We start from the raw sequence: 26682 nt of genomic DNA on the forward strand, positions 1-26682 counted from the left end.
TTCCACACAGCTGAATCCACTTTAAAAAGGCCCAGAACACTTGGCAATCATTTTGAGGCTCATCTTAAGTATAAAGTCTTTTATATTTTCTTTATTTCTTTTAAAATTATCTTTATTTATTTATTTGGATAGAGACAGCCAGAAATTGAGAGGGAAGGGAGAGAGAGAGAGAGAGAGCTGCAGCCCTGCTTCACCACTTGTGAAGCTTTCCCCCTGCAGGTGGGGGCCAGAGACTTGAACCCAGGTCCCTGCATATTGTAACATGTGCACTCAACCAGGTGCACCACCACCTGACCCCTTTTCTTTGTTTCTTTAAAAATTTTATTATTGATAGTTCATTCCAAGGTTGTAAGATTACAGTGTATAGTTCCATATGACATCCACCACCAAAGTTCTGTATCCCAGCTTCCTACCTCCTCAAAATAATCACCAGAGTTCTCATAAGTACTACAAACAGTTTGCTTGATCCTGCTTTGTTTGGGTTTTTTTTTTTTTTTTGAAATCATGTAAATCAGGTCAGGTCTCCAGATTCCACATATGAGTGAAAACATCTGGTGGTTGTCTTTCATCTCTTTACTTTTTTTTTTTTTTAAGAATAATTGCCTCCAATTTCATCTATTTTGTTCCAAGGGACATAACATCATCTTTTATGATTGCAGAATAGTATTCCATGGACTACATACCCCATAGCTTCTTTAGCCAGTCACCTGATGATGGGCATTTAGGCTGCTTCCACTCTTTGGCTATTGTGAATAATAGAGCTATGAACACAGGGGTGATATGCCCCTTTTAATTAGTGCTTGACTGTGCCCTGGATGAATGCCTAAGAGTGGTACTGCTGGATCAGAAGGTAATTCCATTTTATGTATTTATTTTTTAGGTTTCTCCATACAACTTTCCAAAGGAAGTTTGCATTCCCACCAGCAGTGAAGCAGAGTTCCTTTTTTCCTTCCTTCCTCCCTTCCTTCCTTCCTTCCTTCCTTCCTTCCTTCCTTCCTTCCTTCCTTTTTTCCTTCCTTCCTTCCTCTCTCTCTCTCTCTCTGTCTCTCTCTCTCTTTTCTTTATTGGTGGGATTAATGGTTTACAGTCTTTTCTCATCTCACTAGAATAAGGGGACTTAGGTGGGTTTCTGTAAACATGGCAGGATGTGAAAACACAAAAAGTGCACAAACACTCTGGCGACATGACCTGCTGGATCTTGAGTTTCTGCCAACATTTGGCACTTTGTGTGATTCTTTTCAGCACTAAACATTGCAAGAGTACTGTGCCACCCTTCACGACCCTGAAAAAGATCAAAAGTCAAGATTCAGAGTCCTGATTCTATTGAACGTGAATCATATTTACACTAACTAAAAGTTGAACAAAGTTAGATCACCCAAGTGAGTTTGTCTATATTTCTCTTCTCTTGCTTTGATATAAATATATTTTAGACATTCTTTTTTTTCCTTTTCCCTACTTTGTACCTCAAGATGTACAAATCATTGTAAAGTCTATTGTTTATTAATTAAGTTGTGGATAAAGTGGATAAAGGACTCTGTCACTTTGAAGCAGAAGTAAACTGGCTCTCTGGCATAGTTCATGCAATTGTTCCATTGCATGCATTGCATTTCCACAGTGCATAAGAGGAGTTAAGATTTTATGACTGAATGCATTCAGCTGGTAAGTAGAAGTCTGCTTCAGAGGTTTGTGTTAGAGGCAGGAGGTAGTGCATCTAGTGAATGCACATATTATACTGTGAAAGGACCCAGGTTCAAGCCTCCCTGAGTCCACATCTGTAGAGGAGTTTCATGAGCTGTGATTCACTACTGCATGTGTCTCTCTGTCTTCCTCTCTCTCTTCCCTCCCCTTCTAGATTTACCTCTGTTTTGATCCTGTAAATACATAAAAATAAAATATAAAAAAATAGGGGTGTGTAGATGCCAAGCTGACAAAGAGTGAACTAACAGAGAGAGTTTTGGCTAACCTCAGGAGATCTGCAGTGACATTTCCCAGAATGCCCTTCTCCATGTGGTCCAAGTTGGTTTGCCATCAAGGATGCTTGAGGGAGAACTGGAGGCAGAAGTAGACTCTAGTTGCAACACCAGCCAGAACCTCAACAGCCTTTCCTGGACTTCTAAACCAGCCCCACAGTTACTCTCCACGTAGACCTCTCAGCTCCAAGCCAGCAGCCTAAGGGGAGAGTCTGCTGTGGCCTCAACCAGCTCAGTTTCTGAAGGTCTGTGTCCCAAAAGAGGTTTCTCATCAAGAATAATACTGGTGGGAGTCGGGCAGTTCCGCAGCGGGTTAAGCGCACGTGGCGCAAAGTGCAAGGAGGCGTAAGGATCCGGTTCAAGCCCCGGCTTCCCACCTGCAGGGGAGTCACTTCACAGGCGGTGAAGCAGGTCTGCAGGTGTCTATCTTTCTCTCCCCCTCTCTGTCTTCCCCTCCTCTCTCCATTTCTCTCTGTCCTATCCAACAACGGTGACATCAACAATAACAACAACAACAAAACAAAAAAAAAACAAGGGCAACAAAAAGGGAATAAATAAATATTTAAAAAATTTTTTAAAAAGAATAATACTGGTGGTTGATTTTGTTATTTTTTTCTCTCCCAGAAAACACTTGTTTTATGTGCATGTCTTAAATGTACTGACAAAATATTGATGAGACAATTCATTTTACATGTTATGTGTCTTAATTATGATAGTTTTTTCCCCTCTTTTTTCTAAAATTTGATGTGAAAGTGTTATGACCAAATGGCTGACTGAACAACAGAACACAGGTGTGGGGCTGTCTCTGGGAACCTTGAAACACAGGTGCTTTTCAGATGTCAAAGAACAGTTAAGAAAGAAACCACAGCTTTCAGTTGCCACTGATTATCTTATTTGTAGGTGCTCTCTCACCAGGGAAAATAAATGTTTCCAATTTATTTCAAGAGTAGGAAGAACAGGCTACAAGTTACCTCCAGTACTGGAACAAGGACACATGGTCCCCTCTGCTGGCTCCATGGTGACAATGCTTTGTAGCAGTAGCCTGTTTATATTGTGGGGGGTTTGTTTTTTAATTCATCTGAGGAGTCTGTCCTTGTCATTTCAAAAAAGTCAGTTCCTTGTTTGTTTTAGATAGGACATCTCTCATCTATTTTTCCACCATGCCCTATATTAGATAAATAGCCAGTAATTAGAAAACAAATGGATATGGACAAGAAGAGATAGACACATTTCTATCTATTCCTTACAGCCAAGTAGTTCTGATACAGCTGAATAGCTACATAGCTCAGATATGACTTGGGAAATATATTAAGTAGGCTTCACAGTCTTGTCAATAATTCTTAAATCACTAGTAAAAAAAGAAGGAAGGAAAGAGAGAGAGAAGGGAAGAAGAAGGAGGAGAAGAAGAAGAAGGAGGAGAAGGAGAAGGAGAAGAAGAAAAGGTATAATGGCCACCACAGTGGTTAGATTCTTAGTGCCCATACTTAGCTCCAGCAATAACCCTGATGAAAATTAAAAAGAAAAAAAGAAAAAAGAGAGATTCAGTGAGGATGGGCTATATTATATATGTATATATATGATATATATCATATATATGCATATAATATATGCAAAAAGGAATTTAAACTCAATAATAAATAACCTGATTTTGAATATATATATATATATATATATATATATATATATATATATATATATATATATGGGGCTCTTCAACACTTTAGAGTTTGACAGAAGACAGCAGACAGGTAGGGGACCTGGGGACTTTAGAAATGACACAGTAGTGAATCCTTTTAGAACATAATTTTCTTATTATTAGTGGTTCAACAGTGATTTGCAGAATTATAAGTTTTATTTTCTTAAATATTTTATATTTATATTTAATTTATTGGATAGAAACAGAGAGAAATCAAGATGGAAAGGTGAGATAGTGAGGGAAAGAGAGAAACATCTACAGCACTATTTCACTACTTATGAAGCTCTCCCCTTGCTGGTGGGGACCAGAGGCTTGAACCTGGGTCCTTGTTCATGGAAACTGACAGCACCACTGCCTGATCCCAGAATTATACATTTTCAGGGGAATGGCCATGGCCGGTGCACCGCTATGTTCCATCGCTGGGGAGTCAGAGACGACCCGAACTGCCCCTGCGGCTACAGACAGACTATGACCCACATAGTCAACGACTGCCACCTCTCCAGATTCAAAGGAGGTCTCGAAACTTTACATCAGGCTCAACCTGATGCTGTTGACTGGCTACGGAAGAAGGGCAAACACTAGAAGAAGAAGGGGAATGGGTTTACACCTATACATGTGTGTGTACAACTCACTAGTACTGAGTTAATCGACTATTTCCATGTCTCTGGAAGGTTATTGAGGAAAAAAATGTACTTTGTGACTTAGAGTCACAAAGAGATGCACAAAGGGAGCCCCCTGAGAGATCAGGTCTCTCGGCAAAATGCCAAGGAAAGGACAGAAAAGTAAGACAGGGACCTTTCAGACAAAATAAAACATTCCCCCCTACCCATAGCAACACACACACACACACACACACACACACACACACCTGTCCCCATGAAATTGCTGCTAGAAAAGACTTCTATCTCACGTCACTCCTGTCAACTGAACTCTGTAGGAAAACTAAAATACACCCACTCCTGGTGGACTAAACACTTCTTCCTTGTCTGGGTTCAACAGAGCCCATCTGTCCACCTGACCTTTCCAGAGATTCTCATGGGTGATCAGTGGAGAACAACTGAAGTGACACCTGAATTTCCACTTCAACCAACACATCCTATGATAAAAGAGAGCCCCACCTCGCCGTTCAGCCAACACCGCTCTGAACACATCAGTGGGGCCTGAGCGATCCTTATAGAAATTGCTGCTGTGGGTCAAGCAGTTGCAAAGCAGGTTAAGCGCACATGGCACAAAGCACAAGGACCAGCTTAAGGATCCCGTTTCAATCCCCAGGCTCCCCACCTGCAGGGGGTCACCTCACAGGCGGTGAAGCAGGTCTGCAGGTGTCTATCTTTCTCTCCCCCTCTCTGTCTTCCCCTCTCTCTCCATTTCTCTCTGTCCTATCCAACAATGACATCAACAATGATAAATAACAAGGGCAAGAAAATGGAAAAAATGGTCTCTAGGAGCAGTGGATTTGTAGTGCAGGCACTGAGAGCCCCAGCAATAATCCTGGAGGCAAAAAGAAAAAAGAAAGAAAGAAAGAAAGAAAGAAAGAAAGAAAGAAAGAAAGAAAGAAAGAAAGAAAGAAAATAGAAAAGAAGAAAAAATTGTTGGAGTTAGGTAGTAGCATAGTAGATTAAGTGCACATGGTGCAAAGTGAAGGACTGGCATAAGGATCCCGGCTCGAGCCCCTGCTCCCCACCTGCAGGGATGTCGCTTCACAAGCAGTGAAGCAGGTCTGCAGGTGTCTTTCTCTCCCCCTCTTCCTTCCCCTCCTCTCTCCATTTCTCTCTGTCCTATCCAGCAACAACAATAGCAGCAACAACCACAATAATAACTACAACTATAAAAAAAAACAAGGCCAGCAGGATTATTACAACAGTTTTCTTTCTTTTTATTTATTTCTTCTTTTCTTTCTCCCTTCCCTCCTTCTTTCCTTCCCTCCCTCCCTTCTTTCTTTTTCCTTCCTTCCTTCCTTCCTCTCTCTTTCTCTTTCTTTCTCTCATTTCCTCCAGGCTTATTCCTGGGGTTTTGTGCCTGCACTACAAATCTACTATTCCTGAAGGCCATTATTTTTTCATTTTTTCAGTTGGATAGAACAGAGAGAATTGAGAGGGGAGGGGAGATAGAGAGATAGAGATAGAGAGAGATAGACATCTGCAGACCTGCTTCACCACTTGCGAAGTGACCCCCCTGCTGGTGGGAAATTGGGAGCTTGGACTGGGATCCTTGTGCAGGTCCTTGTGCTTCGTGCTAAGTACTGTGCTTTGAACCCAGTGCACTTCTTATCTCAGGGGCTAGAGATCTGGCAGTTAGGAGGGAGGAGGTCAACCCTGTCGTTAAATTTGGGGGCGCCAGCTGGCAGAAACAGAGACTCTGGGACACATGGCTGGGCCGAGAAGCTGCAGTTTAATCTTTATTCACAAGCGGGCAAATCACCACACCATGTGCTTCCCAATCATTCTCATCCAGCGGCTGCTGCTGGGACTCTGGACATCCTGAGGGGTTCTTTTTGGGGCGGGGACAAGCGGGCCCCCTGAAACTAGCAGGGCTAAACCACAATCTTCCATAGGTGGGGGAAGGGGACCAAACCAACATGAAGAATACCAACAAACCCCATCTCATCTCTGTATCAATAGTAGCTCTTACCAATATCAGAAGAAACTGAAAGTGAAATACACAGTTTAGCTATAAAAAACTGGCCCGCAGCCAACAGACGCTGGACACCAAGCTGGCTTTCAGATGATGAACTTGGCAAGTTCCTGGGACTTTTCATCACTGACTCCCCAGCAGAAAGGCAGCTTCCTTCTGTGAGGCTCTCTGGACTTTTTCTCTTAGTTTTTAAATTATTTTTATTTTATTCTTTCTCTTTAATTTGATAAGACAGAGATAAATTGAGAAATTGAGGGATAGAGAGGAAGAGAGTAACAGAAAGACACCTGTAGACTTACTTCTTCACTCGTGAAGTGTCACCATTGTAGATAGGGACTGGGGCCTTGAACTGGGGTCCTTGTACTTGGTAGCATGTGCCCTCAACTAGGTGCACCACAACTGCCCCCCAGAACTTTTTTAAAAAATCATTTATTTATTTATTTTTTTATTATTGGATAGAGATAAATTGAGAGGGTAAAGGGAAATAGAAAGGGAGAGACAAAGAGACACCTTCAGCCCTGCTTCACCACTCCTGAAGCTTTTCCCCTGCAGATGGGGACCAGGGGCTTGAACTTGGGTCCGTGCACACTATAATGTGAGTGTTTAGCCAGGTGACCCACTGCCTGGGCCCCAGCCCCCAGAATTTATCTTTAGGAGGCTGGTGGGAAATAGCATTTGTTGAGTAAATATCTCCTGCAGGGCTGAGAGGGTGTTGTTAAAATTCAGCGGCTCCAGCTGGCCGGGCTAGCTTCACTGGCGGGTAACAGAGACGAGCAGAGACATACGGCTGGGTAGGGAAGCTGTATTTCTTTATTCAGGAACAACGATTCATAAACTAAGACAAACTAATCACCAAACAGAACTCTGCTGCCTCTCCCCCCCCCCCCCCCCCCCCCCCGCAGTGGCACAAGCACTCTCTAACTCTGCAACTCTCCAACTCTGGAACCCTCTCTGGGTTCCTTGGGGCGGGGCCAAGCGGGCCCACGAAATTAGCAGGACTGATCCAATTTTCTTGGGGGGGGGGAGAGCTAGAACAACCCAATGTAAAGCATACAACAAGAGGGCTTCCTGAAGGAGAAGGGTCCTCTCAGTGTGGCCCACAAAGTGAAGGGGTGGAATCTCTCTGAGGAGGGAGCTGAGGAGTTTTATTTTAGAAACTGCCTCTCTCAAAGACGGAGTCTCAGTTCACTCAGACTCATTGGGGGAAAGCCACAGAGTGTGAATGGTAGAGGGACCAGAGGAGGTGGGAAGAGAGGAATCAAGGTCTTTGATCTTTTGGTCTCCAGAGTCCTCCGTTTTCAGGCCTCCTTCCTTCTGAATTTTAAGCCTTTAAGGAACCTCTCTCCTTCACAATAAGTGGTAAGGACTTTGGGAAGGGGGTGAGATTTGAGTCTCAGAGGCTATCATTTTGTTTCCAGATATACATTATTAATTGCTAGGGTTAAATTCAACATTATGTATCAGTTCTTGAATATTCTCTTCTCCCAGTTCAAACTGTCTTCTTGGGACTTAATTTCTGTTTTCATTGGCCCCACCTGTCCTTGTATTTAGAATGTCCTGAAGGGTCCAGGGTGAGGGGTCTGGAGGTCCAGGGTGATGGGACAGTGGTTTGCAGAATCCAGGCAATGGATACATGTCATTTACAGCCATTGTATTCATTCTAGGAAGTTGTAACATCCACTGCAGGAATTGGTTCCTGGACTGGGGCTATAAAGGCATTTGTTTTAGGGGTTGAATTGAAAGTCACTGAGTCAACAGCTGGAGAGAAAAAACCCGGATGTGAGGGGACAGAGCAAGGGCACAGTGGATCCCAGGAAGATGAGATGCCCCAGATAACAGATGACCAGAGACTGATAGCACTGAACTCCCTGGCTGAATTCAGAGCCCAAGACTCACTGCTCCACCCCTCCTACTTCCTACTTCTGCACATTTTTCAGACAGCTTCAGTTGCTGGGTGGACTTTGAAGCCTTTTCTGCTCTGAGATTCCCTCTCTTGCCTTATGAATTATTCATGTTTCTGCATTCTGATCTTAGAAGGGCCCTTCTCTTGCCAAACATCACGTCAGTTTTACAAAAGTTCCTGGCAAGCAGGACTGGTGGCATGAGGCATAGTTAAGAGAAAATGTTGGAGTCTGTGTACTATAAGAAACTGGACAATTCTCAAAAGTCAATAACACTGCTAGAGAGCACTTTGTGCAGCCTGGGCCAAGGTAAGGGATTTATTGCTGCCAGTGTATAACTAATCAAGAATTTGTTGCCTGGGAAACCATATCCTTATCCAGGCAAGGCTCAAGGTTCATATTCTTGCCCCTTCATCTTCTGTGTGCTGTGCCTGGGCTTTGCCTTAGTTTCAGAACATAAAGCCCACTCAATTCAGGGTAAGAATAGCACAGGAGATGATACAGAGGAGGAGTCAGGGAAGATTCTGTCACTACTGATACTTCAGTCCTCCAGGCCCATCACTAGGGCTTGGTGCCTGCACTACCAATCCACTGCTCCTGGGGGCCATTTTTTCTCATTTTATTGGGTAGGACAGAGATGAATTGAGAGGGGAGGGAAAGATAGAGAAGGGGAGAGAGACATCTGCAGATCTGCTTCACTGCTTGTGAAGCGACCTCCCTGAAGGTGGGGAGCCAGGATCCTTGCTCAAGTCCTTGTACTTCATACTATGTACGCTTAACCCGGTGCACTACCACCCAGCCCCCAGCCTTCTTCTTTGTAGAGTTCCCCTCTCTGGTTCCCACCACATCTTTCAGTAGATCCAGGAGAGCAGCAACAAGCGACAGACACAGAAAATCCTATCTGAAAGGACCAAAAAAAAGTAGTCAAAATTGCAAACCAAGCAGGGACACACAGTTCTGCTCCTTCCCTTGCTGTGGACAGATGATGAGGATCAGAGGGGGTCCTTAGACCCAGATGCAGCTTCCCAGCCAGGATCACACCCTGGCTTGGAGACTGTCTCTACCATCTCAGTTTTTTTCTGTTACAGTATCATGAAGAACTGGAGCCCAGAGACCTGACTGAGATTTTCAGTTCTGGCTCTGAGCACTGGGCCATCTTTGTGCAAGATGGATATGTGGTCCATCTGGTTCCTTCAAGTAAGAACTGCTGAAAGTGCAGTTTGCAAAATAATTGGATATCTAGTGAGGACAGTTGAGCAAAAAGAACAGGGGTCATTTATTATTTATTTAGTTAGTTAAGTATTTATTATTGAATAGAGATAGAGAGATTAAGTGGGAAGGGGAAAATAAGAGAGGGAGAAAGATGCTTGTGGCATTGTTTCTATACTCATGAAGCTTCCTCTTTACAAGTGGGAATTGGGAACTTGAACCTAGGACCTTGCACACTGGAATGTGGGCATTCAGCAAGAAACACCATCACCCGGCCACTCTTACTGTTTTCTAGTGGCCCTGAGGTCCCAAAGAGTTTTTAGAATAAGTCTAGTCTGCTGTGTTGTACAGGGAATTAGGGATAGTTCAGCCCAGGGGTGGTGATGTCCTTAATCTTCAAGTCAAAGTGACTGTGGCCGTGGTGACCTCCATGGAGAATGGTTGTTCAGCAGGGTCACTGGTGGCAGAGGCAAGGTGGGGAATAAGCTTTTCTGAGTTCAAACCCTGACGAGAGTTGGGAGATAGAGGAAGGACATTCTAAAATGACTTAATTTTTTTTGAAAAGCTTTATTTTCTTATTTTTAATTATTTTATTATATATTTTTGAAGATACCATCAGTGAGAAACTGAGAAGGAAGTGGGAGAAAGAGACCGAAAGAGAGAAACATCTACAACTCTGCCTCACCACATGTGAAGGTTCCCCTCTGCAGGTGGGAAACCAAATGCTTGAACAACAGTCCTTGTGCAACACCACTCAGCCTCCAGCTTTATTTTCATTTAATTTTTTTAATTATCTTTATTTATTTGTTGGATAGAGACAGCCAGAAATCAAGAGAGGCAGGGGAGATAGAGAGGGAGAGAGACATGTGCAGCACTGCTTCACTGCTCGTGAAGTTTTCCCCATGCAGGTGGCGGCCAGGGGCTCGAACGCAGGTCCTTGTGCACTAGAGCATGTGCACTAAACCAGGTGCGCCACCACCCGGTCCCATATTTCCATTTTTTAAATAATAGTTTTAGGATTATAGCAATACTGAGAGGACATCACAGAGATTCCCCACCCACCCCCAGCCCCACATATATGCACTGCCCCCTCACAACCTCCCTCCAATATAGTTGATGAACTTCATTGACTCAGCATCATCACCCCTGTCCATGCCACCGTGGAGCTGGGCACTCTTTGAGACTGGACAAGTGTCTAAGGACACACAGCTACTGCATCAGGTTCTCACAGGGAGTATCTGTGCCCTAAAATGAAGGTGGATAACTACAGCATTTAACCAGAGGTGACTTGAGCCATGACACTGAGGGCAAGAGGAAGGAGACCATGTCATTCTATCTTGTGGTCATGAGGATGGGAGGGAGGGCAGTATTAGACCTCTCAATTAAAAATAGGCTGGAGGATACGGATCAACCTGCCAACATCTATGTCTAGCAGAGAAGCAATTACAGAATTCAGACCTTCCACCTTTTGCACCCCATAAAGAATTATGGTTCAGGGCAGAGGTAGGTAGCATAATGGTTATGCAAGGAGACCCTTATGCCTGAGGCTCCAAAGTCACAGGTTTAATCCCCTGAACCACCATAAGCCAGAGCTGAGCTGTGCTCTGGTGAAAAACATTAATACATAAATAAATAAATACAACAAAGTACAAAAAGAAATTTGGTCCATACTCCCAGAGGGATAAAGAATAGGGAAGCTTCCAGAGGAGGTAATGGGGCACAGAACTCTGGTGGTGGGAACTGTATGGAACTGTATGCTGTCTTACAATCCTGTTAGAAAGCAGCTTCCCAAGCCATTCCTCGTGGGTGCTAACTATACGCCTTGTCTTGATGCTGAATGCGAGCAACTAATAAAGCAGTATGATGAGTCGGGCGACCCAGATGTGGCTGACCATCTCATTGCCTCCCTGGATGCAGCACGCCAAGCCCGCTGGCAACAACTCACGGAAAGTCTGAACTTCACCCACTCAAGTAGGAAGGCCTGGAAGCTTCTTCATAGTCTGGGTGCCAGTAGCCAACCCCCTCCCGTCTCCCATCCTCCCGTCTCTCCAAACTCAGTGGCCAGTCACCTAACTCAAGTTGGACATGCTAAGATCAACCCAGTCTGGAAAAGAGAAATTTCCCATGAGTGGTCATCCCACTTCCGTTTATCTTGTCCATCTCCAAAACTCTCTCCCTTTACACTGTCTGAACTGGAAGATGCTTTGAAGAGGGTTAAACTGGGAACAGCTGCTGGCTATGATAACATCACCCCAGAACTCATTCTTAACTTGGGCCCCGCGGCAAAGAAGTGGCTCACTTCATTCCTGTCCCACATCTTGGAATCTGAATCTATGCCCAAAATTTGGCGTCGTGCGAAGACAATAGCAGTTTTGAAACCAAAGAAAGACCCAACACTGGCCACCAGCTACAGACCAATTTCTCTCCTCTCCGTGTGTTACAAACTCCTTGAGAGGCTGCTTCTGTCACGTATTTCTCCTCTTACAGAGAAATTCCTATCGCCCACCCAAGCTGGTTTCCGCCCAGGAAGATCTACCTGCGAACAAGCCCTGGCCCTCTCAACTTACATTGAAAATGGATTCCAGAAAGAATTGAAAGATGGGTGCTGTCTTTGTTGATCTCACAGCAGCCTATGACATGGTCTGTTGGGTAGTTGCCACCTACCCCTGGCTTCTGCTTAACCATATGCCTATATAGGGATTTTACTGATCCAAAGCTTTGGTCTATTTACATAAATCACTTTTACATAAAGCACTCCAGGGCATTGGTGGTTCTATGATAGGATTCTCTCCTGCTCCACCCCCTCCTTGTCACACACTGATCCCTTCTTTGTCACACTCTGATTTTCACCAGTCACTTTTCTCTCCACCCTCTCTATATCACATCCTGTTTCCACCCTACTTGGAGAGTATAAAAACAGCTGCTCTTCTGATTAAAGACACTTGGAAATTGCTTTCCGGCTCCGAGAGTTCCAGAGTGTATCTCCTGCGGAAGTTGGTGCAGCACGAGTTCCTGATCCCTCTCCCACACAGCAGCCTAGATCAGCTCCAGTTGAGCTCTCTCCAACCCAGAGAGCACTAGCTCGGGAAGAAGTACCCTCAGGCTATCCCGGAAATGGTCTGGCACTGTGGTCTCCTAGTCAAGATCTCAAGATGCCTGCCTCCATGGGTGGACAACACTATATCGTTTCTTCTCCAAAACAGAAGATTCCGGGTGCATCTGGGTGACAAGTCTAGCAGATGGAGACTTGTCTCAAGTGGCCTCCCCCAGGGCTCTGTTCTGGCTCCTATGCTATTTAATATTTATATCAATGACCTCCCAGAAACTTCTTCAAGGAAGTTCATCTACGCTGATGACATCTGCTGTGCAACTCAGGCATCAAAGTTCGACATCCTCGAGGAAACACTCACGAAAGACATGTCTCTGATATCTGATTACTGTAAAAAATGGCGACTAATCCCTAGCACTGCAAAAATGGTATCATCTGTTTTCCATCTACACCATGCCTTGGCCTCGCGTGAGCTTAATGTGCAGCTTGGCAATACGAGAATCCGGCATGAAGCCCAGCCAGTCTATCTTGGCGTTACTCTTGATCGCACTCTGTCATTTCACAAACATCTCATAAAAACTGCAGCAAAGGTGGGCGTGAGGAATAACATCATTGCAAGACTGGCCAGCTCCTCATGGGGCGCAAGTGCTTCCACACTACGATCATCATCTCTGGCATTATGCTATTCCACTGCAGAATACTGTGCCCCAGTATGGTTCTATAGTCCCCATGTCCACTTTGTCGATTCCAAATTATATTCCTCCATGAGGATAATTTCTGGAACCATCCGTTCCACCCCGGTTCCATGGCTGCCAGTTCTTAGCAACATTGCCCCGCCAGATATTCGTTGGGATGCGGCATTATCTAAGTTCATTTCCTATGTCTACGCTCGACCGGACCTGCCAATATACGCGGATATCTTTGCCCACCCTGTCCAACGCTTGACGTCTCGTCACCCAATCTGGTCCCCTGTGCCTACACTGAACTTCTCTGTTCCAGATTCTTGGAAACAGAGTTGGCAGTCAGCTGAGGTAAAGAACAAACACCTCATCACAGACCCCTGCAAGCGTCAACCCGGCTTTGACCTAGCACGTTATGATTGGGCCCTCCTCAATCGCTATCGAACAGGCCATGGCTGGTGCGCCGCTATGTTCCATCGCTGGGGAGCCAGAGACGACCCGAACTGCCCCTGCGGCTCCAGACAGACTATGACCCACATAGTCAACGACTGCCACCTCTCCAGATTCAAAGGAGGTCTTGAAACTTTACATCAGGCTCAACGTGACGCTGTTGACTGGCTACGGAAGAAGGGCAAACGTTAGAAGAAGAAGAAAACATTAATAATAAAAAAAGAACAAAAGACTTTCTAGAAAGGAGGTTTGGCTGAAGGAAGCCATTGGGAAGATGCTGGGTGATGACTGTGTCAGAAGGGGGCTCACACAGTGAAAGATGTAGCTGCACTGGGAGGTGGTGAAGACTGTGGAGCAAAATGAATGAATGAAGGGTCCACACAGAGTGAAATGAACATCCACTGAGCATCTGCTACAGAGCAGACATGGGTCTGGGGGCTTCTGCACACCACCTGACTGGTCATCATGTTATCATTGTGAACTGGACCATCTCTCACTCTGTCTTAGACTGAAAGGAACTGAGGTCAGAGAGTCAAGCTAGCTCATGAATCTAGAAATGAATAAAAGGAGCTAACAAGGGCAGAGGCCATGCCACTTTCTCCTTTCTGGTGAAAAGGATCTCCCCAAAACATATTCTAAGTCCTTTCTGAAGGAAAAAGTAGAAAGTCATTTATTTATTTTTTTCCTTTTTGAAACATGAACACTGTGAGAGAAGGAAAGTGAGAGAAATTTCGTTTGTCCCCGCAGAAAGGTGAAGCAGACCAGTCTCTTTTGTGAGGTTTTGCAGATACTTCTAAGGCAGGATCCTGTTACTGGTTTTGGGATTTCTTCTTCAAAAGAGACATGGCGATGATACCCAGCGTGCCCAGCCCCACGGTCACTGCTGCTGCAGTCTCAACGGTTTCCACCTGAAAGTAAGCAGAACCCTGGTCAGGGTCCAGCAAACTCCTGTAGGTTCTCCCTCATCCTGAAGGTCTAGAGAACTCCTCACCCCCCTGCCCTCATGGTCACCCCCAGTCCTAAGGTCTCTTTAGGGACCCCAAGTTCCTGAGCCTCAGAGGCCCCTTTCTGTGGATTGAGACTTTGTGAATTCTATTTATTTTGGAGCAGGGATCAAGCTCAGGGTATTTCCCTTATAAACAGTATGCTCTACCACTGAGCTAAGTCCCTGAGCCTGTGATGACTTATTTTGGGTGAACTTGTCTGCACTTTTCTGTCCTGGGAGTTAGAGGACAAGCTGAGGGGATACTGACCCCTGAGCTCTTCAGGTGAGGACACCTGTTGTGACTCAGGTGGGCAGGAAGATGGTCTGAGTCTGGTTAACTGGGGGTAGCGCTCTGAGCTGAGATGGGGACAGATCTGGGCTCTGCTTCCAGCTGAGTGGATCCCCTGCTGAGGGAGGGGCTGTGGAGAAGCTGAGGGAGAGTTCAGGAGCCACTGGAGGGCACTTAATATCACTGTGCCTGTGTCCTGCTCACAAGTGCAGTCTAGAAATACTCCTGCTCCTCCTGGCATCCTCAAGGGTCTCACTGGGGTTCCTGCCCCATTACTGTGGTGTTAAGGTTCCATGTGTGGCTGCAAGGAGCAGAGTCTGGAGGTCTGGAGGGGACAGAGGCTATGAATGTCAGAGCTGCCTTCTCTTAGTGGTATATTTTAATCAGTAAACCTGGAGACTGAGTGGAGGGCTAGAAAATGCATGGGGGAGGGAGCAGTAGTGCAGCGGGTTAAGCTCACATGGCACAAAGTACAAGGACAGGTGTAAGGATCCCAGTTCGAGCCCCTGGCTCCCCACCTGCAGGGGAGTCACTTCACAGGCAGTGAAGCAGGTCTGCGGGTGTCTCTCTTTCTCTCCCCTTCTCTGTCTTCCCCTCCTCTCTCCATTTCTCTCTGTCCTATCCAACAACAACAACAATAACAAGGGCAACAAAAATGGAAAAAAAAATGGCCTCCAGGAGCAGTTGATTCATAGTGCAGGCACTGAGCCTCAGCAATAACCCTGGAGGCAAAGCAACAACAAAAAAAGATGCAGCTAGATCCTATATACAAATGTCTCAGACCTCTTGCACAGGTTCATGGTAAAAATGTTCTATTTTTCTCTTTGTTTTGTGTTTATTGTACCTGCAGTGTATCTAGTGCTGAAGTTCCCTGGCCCTGAGGTAGCCCCTGGCCTCCTTTTCTTCCTTCCTTCCTTCCTTCCTTCCTTCCTTCCTTCCTTCCTTCCTTTCTTTCTTTCTTTCTTTCTTTCTTTCTTTCTTTCTTTCTTTCTCTCTTGCCTCCAGAGTTATCACCAGGGCTTGGTGCACATACTATGATTCTACCACGCCTGGTGGTCAATTTTTTCCCATTTTATTGGATAGGACAGAGATAAACTGACAAAGGAGGGGGAGATTGATAGAGAGGGAGAGAGACACACACACACAGACCTGTTTCATTGTTCAATATATAGATACCCTGCAGATGAGGAGCGGGGGCTCAAAACTGTATCTTTGTGCAGGTCCTTGCATTTCACACTGTGTGCACTTAACCAGGTACACCACAGCAGACTCTGGCCACCCAGCAGTGCTCCCTGGGCCTCTGGAGAAGTGCTTAAACTAGAAGAAGTGCCCTCCTTGACAAGTTGCCATTAGGGGCAATCTCAATGGAGAGGGAGTCCAGAATATCAGAGCAGGGAAGACCTCCTGCATTGGGAAAATTGAGGCCTGAGGAGAAGAGATTAGGGCTCAAATGTCTCTAAGAGCCTTGTGTTTGCATCACTGCTGACATGTCTCTTCTGCCTACACAGCCTGGTCAATCTCACCCCAAATAGGTTAGGAGGGAAAAAGAGTACCCCACAAAATATCTTACCTGCTCACTGAAGGGCACCCCATATCTCAGGGAGGTGACAAAGTGCTCACAGTTCCTGCTTCGTACACTGTACTCCATCTCCACCCCAACTTTCTCCTTAGCGGCACTGAGGATCTTGTTCACAGGCAGGGGTGTGTGCTTGTGGTCCAAGTAGTTGTTGATCCGATAATCACAGCTCCCCACCACATCCTCCAAGGGCTCTCGTTTCACCACTGCCCTGCTGCTCAGAACTGAGAAGAGGCTGGAGGAGCCAGCACCCGGGTACTCACCTGGGATCAGAGATACTGTCAGCAGGAGATGAAGGGAGGTGGGGGATAGGGAAGAAAAAGTAGGACAAGGAGGAGGAACAAGGGCTTCACTGTTGATCTTTGCTATTCATCCTTTCACAAACATAACTGGATGTTCCCAGATCAGGTGTCTTTACTTTGCAGATAAAAGTCAATGAGTGTGAGGACAGAGGAGATATTTCAGTGGTAGAGTAAAGGACTTGCATGTATGAGACCTACATAGACAGGGCTGAGCAATTGACACCTCTCTCTCTCCCTCTTTTTCTCTTTCTCTCTCTCTCTCCTCATATAGATTTTTTAAAAAGTAATAAGTCAGTGAGTATATGGTTATTATAATGGCCTTTATATTCATTACATGAACATAAATTATCTAATGACCGATTCACCAGTATGGAGCCATTTCAGTGACTCTAAAATTTTGTCATAATGAAGAGCAACAGTAAAGCATATTATGCATTGTTTCTCTGCATAGAGACAAGTGTGCATTTCTGAAAGAGACAGGATTTGTTCTAGTACCACCACATTTCAGACACTGTGCTGAGCTATTTCACATGTTAGACCTGATTTGATCTCGTTAAATCGATCATCTTCATTTTGCATGCAGACTAAGACAGAGAGAGCTTGAGAGACTGTTTTTTTTTTTTTTTTTTTTTGCTATAAGAAAATCTAGAACAGAAAAAAATCCAGAATCAGATAAGCCAGAGAGTAGAATGAATATGGGATATTTTCACTCATAGATAGAAATTGAGAAATAAAAACAGAAGAGGAAAATCACAAAGCAGAACTTGGACTGGATTCGATGTATTGCACCAAAGTAAAGTACTCTGGGGGTGGAGGTGGGGCGTTGAGGTCCTGGAGCGTGATGGTGGAGGAGGACCTATGTGTATATGTGTGTGTGTGTGGGGGGGGTAGAGTGTTATGCAGAAAACTGAGAAATGTTACGCATATACCAACTACTGTATTTTTCTGTTGACTGACTGTAAACTATTAATCTCCCAATATAGAAAAAATATAATGGAGATTAATAAAGTAGAAGGCAATAAAAAAAGTTAGAAAAAGAAAGAAGAATTGCCACCAGGACCAGTGGATTTGTAGTGTCATCACCAAGTCACATACCTGCATGATGATCAATAAATACATAAACAAACAAACAAACAAACAAATCCTTATATATCTAGAAGCTATAATGCATTTTTTAATTAAATCTTGTTAGACTTGAACTTACATTGCTAGGAACAAATGGTTAGATGCTTCAGATTCCATTCAGATTCCAAAATTAAGTATATTATTTACTTTTAACTTTCAAACGGGTTAATTGGCTATATGATCCTTCCTTATTCTCATTTATTTTCTACCTCAAAAAAAAAAAAAAAAAAAGAAGAAAAGAAAATCTAGAGCAGGTGTGAAAGTGTTTCCCTCCAGCTCCAAATGGCAAGTTCCTTTTGTGGCACTGAGCAGAGCTTAGGACCCTTCACTTGCACACTTTCTAAGTTGTGCTTAGAACCCATCTGCTTTAGAAAAGCTGTTTTCTAGTCCTAATTCCAACTCTGACACCATCTCCCCAGACAATACCTTTGGCTGACCTGCATGTTTGCTGTCAGGCTCAGACAAAAATCAGTAAAGTCGTAGGCCCCCTGGAATATACCTAAAATAGACTTTCTTTTTCCTGACTGGAGACCCCAAGTCTCATCTGCTATATTCTTGCCTTTAAGTTCCTGATTATTAAACACTTTGTTCTGCTTTATATCTTAATGTTTTTAAGTCACCGAGTTGCAGACGCTACCATGACGCCAATCTGACATCCCTGGGCAGACGACGTCATCAATGTACCCTGGAACCTCCTCTCTCCCAGAGCCCTGTCCCATTAGGGAAAGATGGAGACAGACTGGGAGCATGGATCAACCTGCCAACATCCATGCTCAGCGTAGAAGCAATTACAGAAGCCAGATCTCCCACCTTCTGCACCCCATACTCCCAGAGGGATAAAGAACAGGAAAGCTTCCTATGGAGGGGATGGGATACAGAACTCTGGTGGTGGGAATTCTTTGCAATTGTTCCCCTTTATGGTCTTGTTAATATTTTTTATTTTATAAATAAATTTTAAAACATAGAAAGAAAGAAAGAACTGTTCACATTCTGAAGTGTTGGCATAAAAAGACCACCTGCCCATACTATGATACTTTCTTGTGAATTTGGGGACTAGATTTATGACTGACTCAATTGAGATATATGTTTCAATTCTATTAAGATAGACTACATTTGAGGAAGTTGATGCAAATATTTCCCCATTGATCTTGCTGACAATGATTTTTACGAGGAGAAAAAAAAAGTGCAAAAGCTTGGTGGAGAAGGGAACATCCAAGGTCACAGATGTTACACGAGCCAGCAACATCTACTTCAGTGTTCATTCCAGCATTTGTGTTTAGGCACAAACCACAATATGTGTGTCAGGCATCCATATCCTGCTTTCTCCTGTCACTGTTTTATTTTTCCCTTTCTTGCTGCTTCTGTTCTTTAAGACTTAAAAGGAATCCTTCATGTGTGATCACTTGCACTTGTTTGAAAATGTTTTTGAAGTACAAGTCTGTGAGAACTACCTCTGTTAAGGATTATTAAGTAAATACAAGATACCTTGTTCTGTAATATCACCTGGGCACAAAGGACAGACAAGGAAAAATCACTGTTCTTGGTGAGAAACCATCTCTGAGACAGAGACCCTCAGAAGCTGTGCTGGGTGGGGACACAGTAGACTCTCACCCCCACATGATGGCTTGGAGCTGAGAGATCTGGATGCAGAGGCATCCCAGCTCCACTGCAGGAGTCCTGCAGGCTCTTTCCTGCTTCTGTCAGGACTTCTGAGAACTCTTGTACTTTGTCCATGGAACAGTTGCTCAATTCTGTCTGCTCTTTCAATTGTTTTTGTTATGTTTACATATTTTTAATATTTACAGAGAGAGAGAGTACCAGGCATAGAACCTAGGGACTCAGGCTTCCAAGTCTTTTGGTCCTCTCACAAAACCTGTACCCAGCCTTTGCATCTCATTTGAAAATTCTTTTTTTACCCGTCCTTACTCGGAGGAGCAAGATGGATCACTTCACCATTTCCCACGTAGATAGCCCAGTGCTGGTAGCCGATTCGGAAAATCTCAATCAGGTCCCCAGGGTTGGGTTCTTTGCGACACTGAAATAGAAAATCCAAAGGGGGTAGAGACAAATGTCAAGCTACAGAAGAGAGTTTGATGGGGAGCTTAGCATGGGCTTGCCTGGGGCACCCCTTGTTGAGGTTCATTACCTGCAGAGAAGCAGGGAACAGAACCCCTGTCCTCTCTGTGTCCTCAGCTCTGCTGCCTTGATAGAGGTTCCCCCATCCCTTGGGCTTGGAAATATGGAACAAAAAGTTCCTACGGAATATGACACCAGACTTTTCCAGAATGTTTATACATGATGCATGTGAGTTTGTGTGTGGTGTACAAATGCACTTGCCTAGGCATGTGTGTTAGGCATGTTTGGACAGGTGCTCTTATGCATACTGTGTGTCGATACGTGTTGTATCTATGGGTGTTAAGTGTGCACATGTCTGTCTGTCTGTATGGTGCATGCATGTGTGGTGTGCCAAGGTATGTAAGCTGAGGTCATAGTAGTTCATGTGCAGAACACTGCACACACAGACTAGCACGTGCTGACAGGACATTTGTGTGTGAAATCCCCTCAATGAGGCAGGACCACAGGCCCAGCCAGCACTGCGGGGTAGGTGACACTGGAGCTTCTCAGATAATCTTTGAAACCTCATCAGACCCCCTGCCCTGTTGTTCATGGTCACATCAGAGTTCTGCCCCTCACACTCTCAATACCCACCTTGGGAGAGGCTCCCCAACACATAGGACTCACATCCTCCTCAGGGGATCCCAGCCTTTCTGGAGTTCCTGAGGGCCCCCAGCTGCCTGCACTCAGGGGCTCCCATGTCACGTGGCCTCTCCTGGTGTTTTCCTGAAACTGCAGCCAACCTCCACTGTTGGGGAGGGTGGGGGGTGGAAGACTTGCCCTGAAACACTGAACTGGAGAAACATCAAACTAAGTCTTCTCTCATACTTCAGCCCCTGACTCATGACTCCTCCCTGCCATCTAACCACCACACCTACCACAAGCTCTCAATTTCCTGTCTCTCTAGCTCCGGGGTTTAACCATTTGTGAACATCTTCTTCTCTGTGAAGATCTCACTGAATCCAGACAGCTCAGCTCCCTAGAAGTTTCTTCTGAGTTCACTTCCTTCTCACTTCCGGCCCTCTGTCTTTGCTCAGAAAATTCCCTCCGTGGCTCTGAGACCCCAAAGTCTGTCTCCCAGCCTCCTGCCTGACTAGACCACATCCATCTCCCAAGACTCACTGTGAATCAGGGCACAGGGCTGCCCTTGGGCAGCTTTCAGCCCTCAGAGGGGCCCATTTTCACCCTCCTTCTCCCTGTAGAAGCACAATGCAATGAAATATTTGATGATCTCGGACTTTATGTATACTTCATGCCCAGCTCAGTACTTGAAGGACTTTGGACGCAGTGTGCTATCTGCTGTGCTCTTTGAGGATGGAAGGGGTTAAAAAAGCTATAGCACAACAAGTGACAGTTCCTAGGTTAATTCTTTTTTTTTTTTCCAAAGGTCTCATTTTTAATTTTAATCTAGTTCTAAGAGATAACATATCTTTAAAAGCAAACATTAAATTTTAATATTTGTCTAAAAAATAATTGAACACAGCTAAACACAATGAAAGATAAAAACATCACCCTTAATGTGATCACCTAAGGACAGCATGGTTCACTTAAGAGATCCCTTAAATTATATTTCAAAATGAGTTTCTGCATTCTCATACTAGGTAGCAGTGGCTAGAAATGGGGGGTGAGGGTGAGAGAGAAACAGACAAAGCCAATCCCACCAACATATATCTAAGTGAATGGGAGGAAATACACATCATTTCTTGATCCATGCAGGATGTCACAGATGCTTCCATAAAGAGTAAGAAAGGAAGTGGGGAGGAAAAGCAGAGGAATTAATAATCATACAGAATCAGGTAATCTATGAAGGAGGCAGAATTCTAAACTTGTTTGCTCATCCAGCTCCAACTGTTTAAAATAAACAACTATCCTTTCGGTAGCCAAGTTTATAAACTGGGATTACTTCATGTTCAAAAGGAAATGCAAGCTTATATGTTCTGAAAGAGACTTGAATCCTCTAGATTTTATCTATTGGCCTTTCCTTCCTTCCTTCCTTCCTCCATTCCTTTCTTTCTTTCTTTCTTTCTTTCTTTCTACTTTTTTTTTCTTTGCCTCCATGTTTATCACTGGGGCTCAGTGCCTGCACTACAAATCTACTGCTTCTAGAGGCCATTTTCTCCATTTTATTTTCTCTATTTTTATTTGACAGGGCAGGGAGAAATTGAAAGAGAAGGAGGAGATAGAAAGGGAGAAAGATAAACACCTACCGACCCCTCCTGCAGGTGGCTTTTCCTGCCACTTGAGGTGATGTCCAGAGGAATAGAAGGTTGGGAGAATTTGGTTCACATTCCCTCCTCTGCTTTTACTTCTGGGTTAATCATTTTTTAAAATGTATTTATTTATTATTGGATAGACTCATAGGGAGGTTGGGGGGGGAGATAGAGAAGGACAGATACAGAGAGACACCTGCAACACCACTTCACCACTCTTGAAACTTTCTCCCTGCAGGAGGGGACTAGGGTAGGCAGGGACCAGGGGCTTGAGCCCAGGTCCTTGTGCACTATAATGTGTGAGCTTAACCCAGTGTACCACTGCCAGCCCCCAGCCCGGTTGATTCTTAACCCTTGGAGAGAGAAAGAACCAGAATCACTCTGGTACATGCGCTGCCAGGGATTGAACTCAGGACCTCATGCTTGAGAATCCAGTGCTTTATCCACTGTGCCACCTCCCAGACCACATTTGTTCCCCTCTTTAGGAGTACAAGTGTTTGATGGAGACACCTTCAGGGTCTCAGTCAGACCCAGAACTTATGTCTCTCTGAGTAACCTTTTGGGTTCATGAGTCACAAGCAACATTCTACAGTCCATTCTACTAACTCCCTCTCCTTCACACACAGCTGCCTCTGCTGTTCTGTTGTCTGCACACTTACCTCTGTACCTTAATTTCCTTCCCCACGCTATTCCTTCTTCCCACCCTGCTCCTCTAAGAAGCTTCCCTGTAGGCACAGCTTGATTCAGCTGCCACCCTCTGGGTCCACAATTCCCAGAATTCCTTCTGTCCCACATGGATCCTGGGGTCTGCAGCTCCCTGTACCCACTGCACTGCTGGGTGTTTTGTACCCCCTTCAGTACCTCCCTGCTGCTGTCCAAGATCCACTGCAGGGCCTGACTCAGCCAGCAGAGAGGGTTTGGACAAGGGGGTGAGCCAGAGGACACGGAGTAACAGAATTCTCTGCTCACCTCAGTCCAAGTGCCTGTCAGGGCAGAGAAGCTCCGCCTAGAGTCACCAGGAAGGGTCCACTCTGAACATAAGTCAAACTCCAGGCTCTTAAGGAAATGGTTTCTAGGCAACAGAACTCTTTTTTTTTTTTTTTTTTTTTTTTTGCTTCCACAGCAATAGATTCCTTCCCACATTCAAGTAGCAAGAAAGGAGAGTATCCACTGGAATTTACAGTTTTCTTTATGACATTGTCCTTTCCCTGGGCTACCATTGCCCTTAGCCAAACTCTCAGGGACTGGTCTAAAACTGACCTCAGAACTCACAGGGAGGGCTAATTTCAGAAAAGAATGTAGAAATGTGAACACAGACGAGAGAGAGAGAGAGAGAGAGAGAGAAAGAGAGAGAGAGAGAGAGATTGAAGGAAGCCAGAGAGACTGAAAGAGCCCACAGCACCCAAGTGTCCTACAGTGTAGTGGGGCTGGGCTCTACCCTGTATAGTACACGTAACAAAACAACACATGATCCAAGAAAGCTATTTTTCCAGGACCACATTCTAGTTTCTTTCCCAATTCTGAGTGAATCATTTTCTGGAAAAGCCACAGTTTCCCCACACACAGATGTTCCATCCAGAACACTCTATCCTCACAGCTCCAGATTCTGAAAGACCTCTGATTCTGTGAGGAGCTCTCACAGCCCCGTAGGAAAAGAACATTTACCAACAAAAAGAGTTTCCTACTCAACCATCTGAAGACAAGCTCTGTGGTCACCTGTGCCCAAGGCTATGGATCCAGACTGACACTTCAGAGTGCTGGAAATGCCCATGTGCTAGACGGTAAGAGATGAAAAGTTCCAGAGGACTTACCAGAGCCATTTGGAAGCAAGTAGAATATATATATATTTAAATCTATTGCCAGTGAAGCAGCTTTTATAACAGGATTTAGAATTTCACTTTCAGTTTCTTGTAGTTCACATTGTTAAAGGTTACTGAGTATGAGCTTTTATTTATTTTTGTATTTACTTAATTGTCATTGTTTCAAATTCTCCAGTGTTTCACTAATGTGGGCATTCTCTCTCTCTCTCTCTCTCTCTGTCTCTCTAATATATATGGGGGGACAGGCAGTGGTGGGCCCACTTGAGTGCCACCTGGGCTCGAACACCTGCCCCCTTACCACCAGCAGGGTGGACACTTCAAAGTGATTAAGTAGGTCTGCAGGTAAGCCAAATAACCCAAGAGAATATAGCAAGGCTGACCCAGAAGCTAACCCAGCAGCCCCATCAGTCACATCGGCTCTACCTTGAAGACAGACTATTTTCTACCTGGGCTTTTGTTGTTGCTAATTGTTTGTTTGTTGTAGCATAGGACCAGGGAGTGAGAGGGGGCATGGGGCAGAATTACAGCACAAAAGAAGCTTCTAGTAGCAGCAGCTGCAGCTTATCATTTGGTGGCTATTCAGTGGAACACAGCGTTGACTTCAGGAGAGCTCACAGTTGTTGGAGTCATACCTGTACTGTTCCATCTGGCCAACCATCCCCTCCACAGCACTCAGGCTCTTATTTACAGGCTGTGGTGTGTACTTACAGTTCAAGTGTTATAAAAATTCTTTAATATTGCTCTCCAATGTTGCAGCTCAAAAGTAACCAAAAACAAGACACCAAGGTCACATTGAGGACAGGGAGTTATAACAGAGCACAGATAGATTCCTACTAGACCCGCACAACCTACTTTTTATCATTTATTTATTTATTTATTTATATATTTATTATATATTTATTTATATTTGTGAAAATAAATAAGTCCTTTGGAATATAACTATAATGTGCCTACTAGCTAGCTACAAAATGGAGGACCCCCCAACTCTTCATCTGCATTATTTCAGCCTTTAGGTTCATGATTTGTCAACAATTTGTTTGGCTTTATATGTTAACTCTCTTTTCAGCCACCAGGTTCCAGATGCTAGCAGGATGCCAACCAGACTTCCCTGGACAGACAACCCCACCAATGTCATGGAGTTCTACTTCCCCAGAGTCCCACCCCACTAGGTAAAGAGAGAGGCAGGCTGGAAGAATGGATCGACCAGTCAACGCTCATGTTCAGCAATTACAGAAGCCAGACCTTCCACCTTCTGCATCCCACAATGACCTTGGGTCCTTGATCCCAGAGGATTAAAGAGTAGGAAAGCTGTCAGAGGAGAGATGGAATACAGAGTTCTGGTTGTGAGAATTGTGTGGAGTTGTACTCCTCTTATCCTATGGTTTTGTCAATTTTTCCTTTTTGTAAATAAATAAATAAAAAGAAAAAGAAAGCAGAACCAGGGAAGAAAGTAGCTCTCAAATATGGGAAGAGTATATAAATACAGTTAACTGTAAACTCCATCAATTTGATTTGGGGCCATGTTCATCCATGTAACCTCGGCATCACTGTAGGTCTGAGCTTGCATTCTGTGGTCATGGCTAGGAACATTCTGGTAGGAAGGAATGAACTCTTAGAGTGCCATATCATCTGCTGTTTCTGGCTAGTGTCAGAATTACTGAGCTGGGAGTCGGGCTTAATCGCAGGTGGCGCAATGTGCAAGGACTGGCTTAAGGATGCTGGTTCAAGCCCCCTGGCTCCCCACCTGCAGGGGAGTTGCTTTACACATGGTGAAGCAGGTCTGCAGGTGTCTACCTTTCTCTCCCCCTCTCTGTCTTCCCCTCTTCTCTTCATTTCTCTCTGTCCTGTCTAACAACAATGACATCAATAACAACAACCATAAAACTACAGCAACAATAAAAAAGGGCTACAAAAGGAAAAATAAATAAATACAAAAATTTTTTAAAAATTATTGAGTTGTAAAGTACACATAGGTGTCCAAACATTGTCTTAGCATGTGAAATATCTCTAAAGGAATAGAACTTATGAACCCCTCCCCCAACATGAGTTTGTATAAGCCCCAAAATGATTAAGTTCTAGGTAGGAACTGGGGTTAAATTTTATATTGATATTAAAGAAGTCTCAAGTGACTGTTATGTGAGAACAATTGTATAAACTTACAATATCCTAAGAAAGAACCCAAGTCTGAAACAATCATTCTGAATCATACTTAAGTATGTGTTTCCTGAATTAATGCAAAATAGGGACATTCAGGAATAAAAGGGTGAACTTATTTTACATATTTAGAATTGCAAAAAAAATTGGTCTTTTCTTGTCATCATAATCAATTACACCCCAAGCCAAATCCTAGACACCTACTGATTATAGACTTTATACAGTTGTTAATTTATGTTCAAAGACCCTGCAGTGCACTTATTGATTTCCTGAATATATATGATAACAATGTTCACATATGATATCTCAGTACTTTAATTGTTCATTTAGACTCCTTTGATTTTTTTTTTTTAATCAAAGCATTGCTCAGCTCTGGTTTATGGTGGTTGGGAATTGAACCTGGGACCTTGAGTCTCAGGCAAGAGTCTGTCTGCATAACCATTATACTATCTACCCTCCAACTGATTCCTTTGATTTGGGACTTTGATCTTCCTTCAGACTTAGTATCATCTCTTTA

General features: G+C 44.3%; 2 protein-coding genes and 1 long non-coding RNA gene across 5 annotated transcripts in view; 2 read left to right on the plus strand and 1 right to left on the minus strand.

Moving 5' to 3' along the window:
• LOC103116472 (organic anion transporter 7-like) overlaps positions 1-14941 on the plus strand; it is a 272851-nt gene extending 257910 nt beyond the window's left edge. Inside the window, exon 10 of the mRNA XM_060176383.1 lies at positions 14932-14941. The gene's annotated coding sequence lies outside the window, so the exon portion shown is untranslated. The remainder of the gene's footprint in view (positions 1-14931) is intronic.
• Positions 13889-24626, minus strand: PLAAT4 (phospholipase A and acyltransferase 4). 3 transcript variants are annotated; one of them, XM_016189669.2, is made up of 4 exons: positions 24003-24626; positions 19793-19901; positions 16434-16702; positions 13889-14497 (listed from the first exon to the last, which is right to left on the minus strand). In XM_016189669.2, the coding sequence occupies exons 1-4, from the start codon at positions 24009-24011 to the stop codon at positions 14399-14401; spliced, it is 486 nt and encodes a 161-aa protein (XP_016045155.1). In that variant the 5' UTR covers positions 24012-24626; the 3' UTR covers positions 13889-14398. The 3 variants fall into 3 exon arrangements, with proteins under 3 accessions (XP_016045155.1, XP_060032378.1, XP_060032379.1); XM_060176395.1 differs by lacking the exon at positions 24003-24626 and adding an exon at positions 23161-23508; XM_060176396.1 differs by lacking the exon at positions 24003-24626 and adding an exon at positions 20576-20680.
• On the plus strand, positions 23731-25449 carry LOC132533842 (uncharacterized). Its single transcript, XR_009545581.1, has 2 exons — positions 23731-23972; positions 25078-25449. It is a non-coding gene; the product is annotated as an uncharacterized LOC132533842 (long non-coding RNA).
• The last annotated feature ends 1233 nt before the right edge of the window (positions 25450-26682 follow it).

The sequence above is a fragment of the Erinaceus europaeus genome, chromosome 17 (genome assembly GCF_950295315.1).
Source record: "Erinaceus europaeus chromosome 17, mEriEur2.1, whole genome shotgun sequence".
NCBI lineage: Eukaryota > Metazoa > Chordata > Mammalia > Eulipotyphla > Erinaceidae > Erinaceus > Erinaceus europaeus.

Bases quoted from the DNA above. Each gene is read 5' to 3' on its own strand.
- PLAAT4 (XM_060176395.1), bottom strand. From the start codon at position 23,334: ATGTGGGAAGGAATCTATTGCTGTGGAAGCAAAAAAAAAAAAAAAAAA. The intron at 16,703-19,792 runs GTAAGGACGGGT...CTCTGATCCCAG, and splicing joins GATCCATCTTGCTCCTCCGA to GTGAGTACCCGGGTGCTGGC. The intron at 14,498-16,433 runs GTAAGATATTTT...GCTTACTTTCAG, and splicing joins GGGTGCCCTTCAGTGAGCAG to GTGGAAACCGTTGAGACTGC.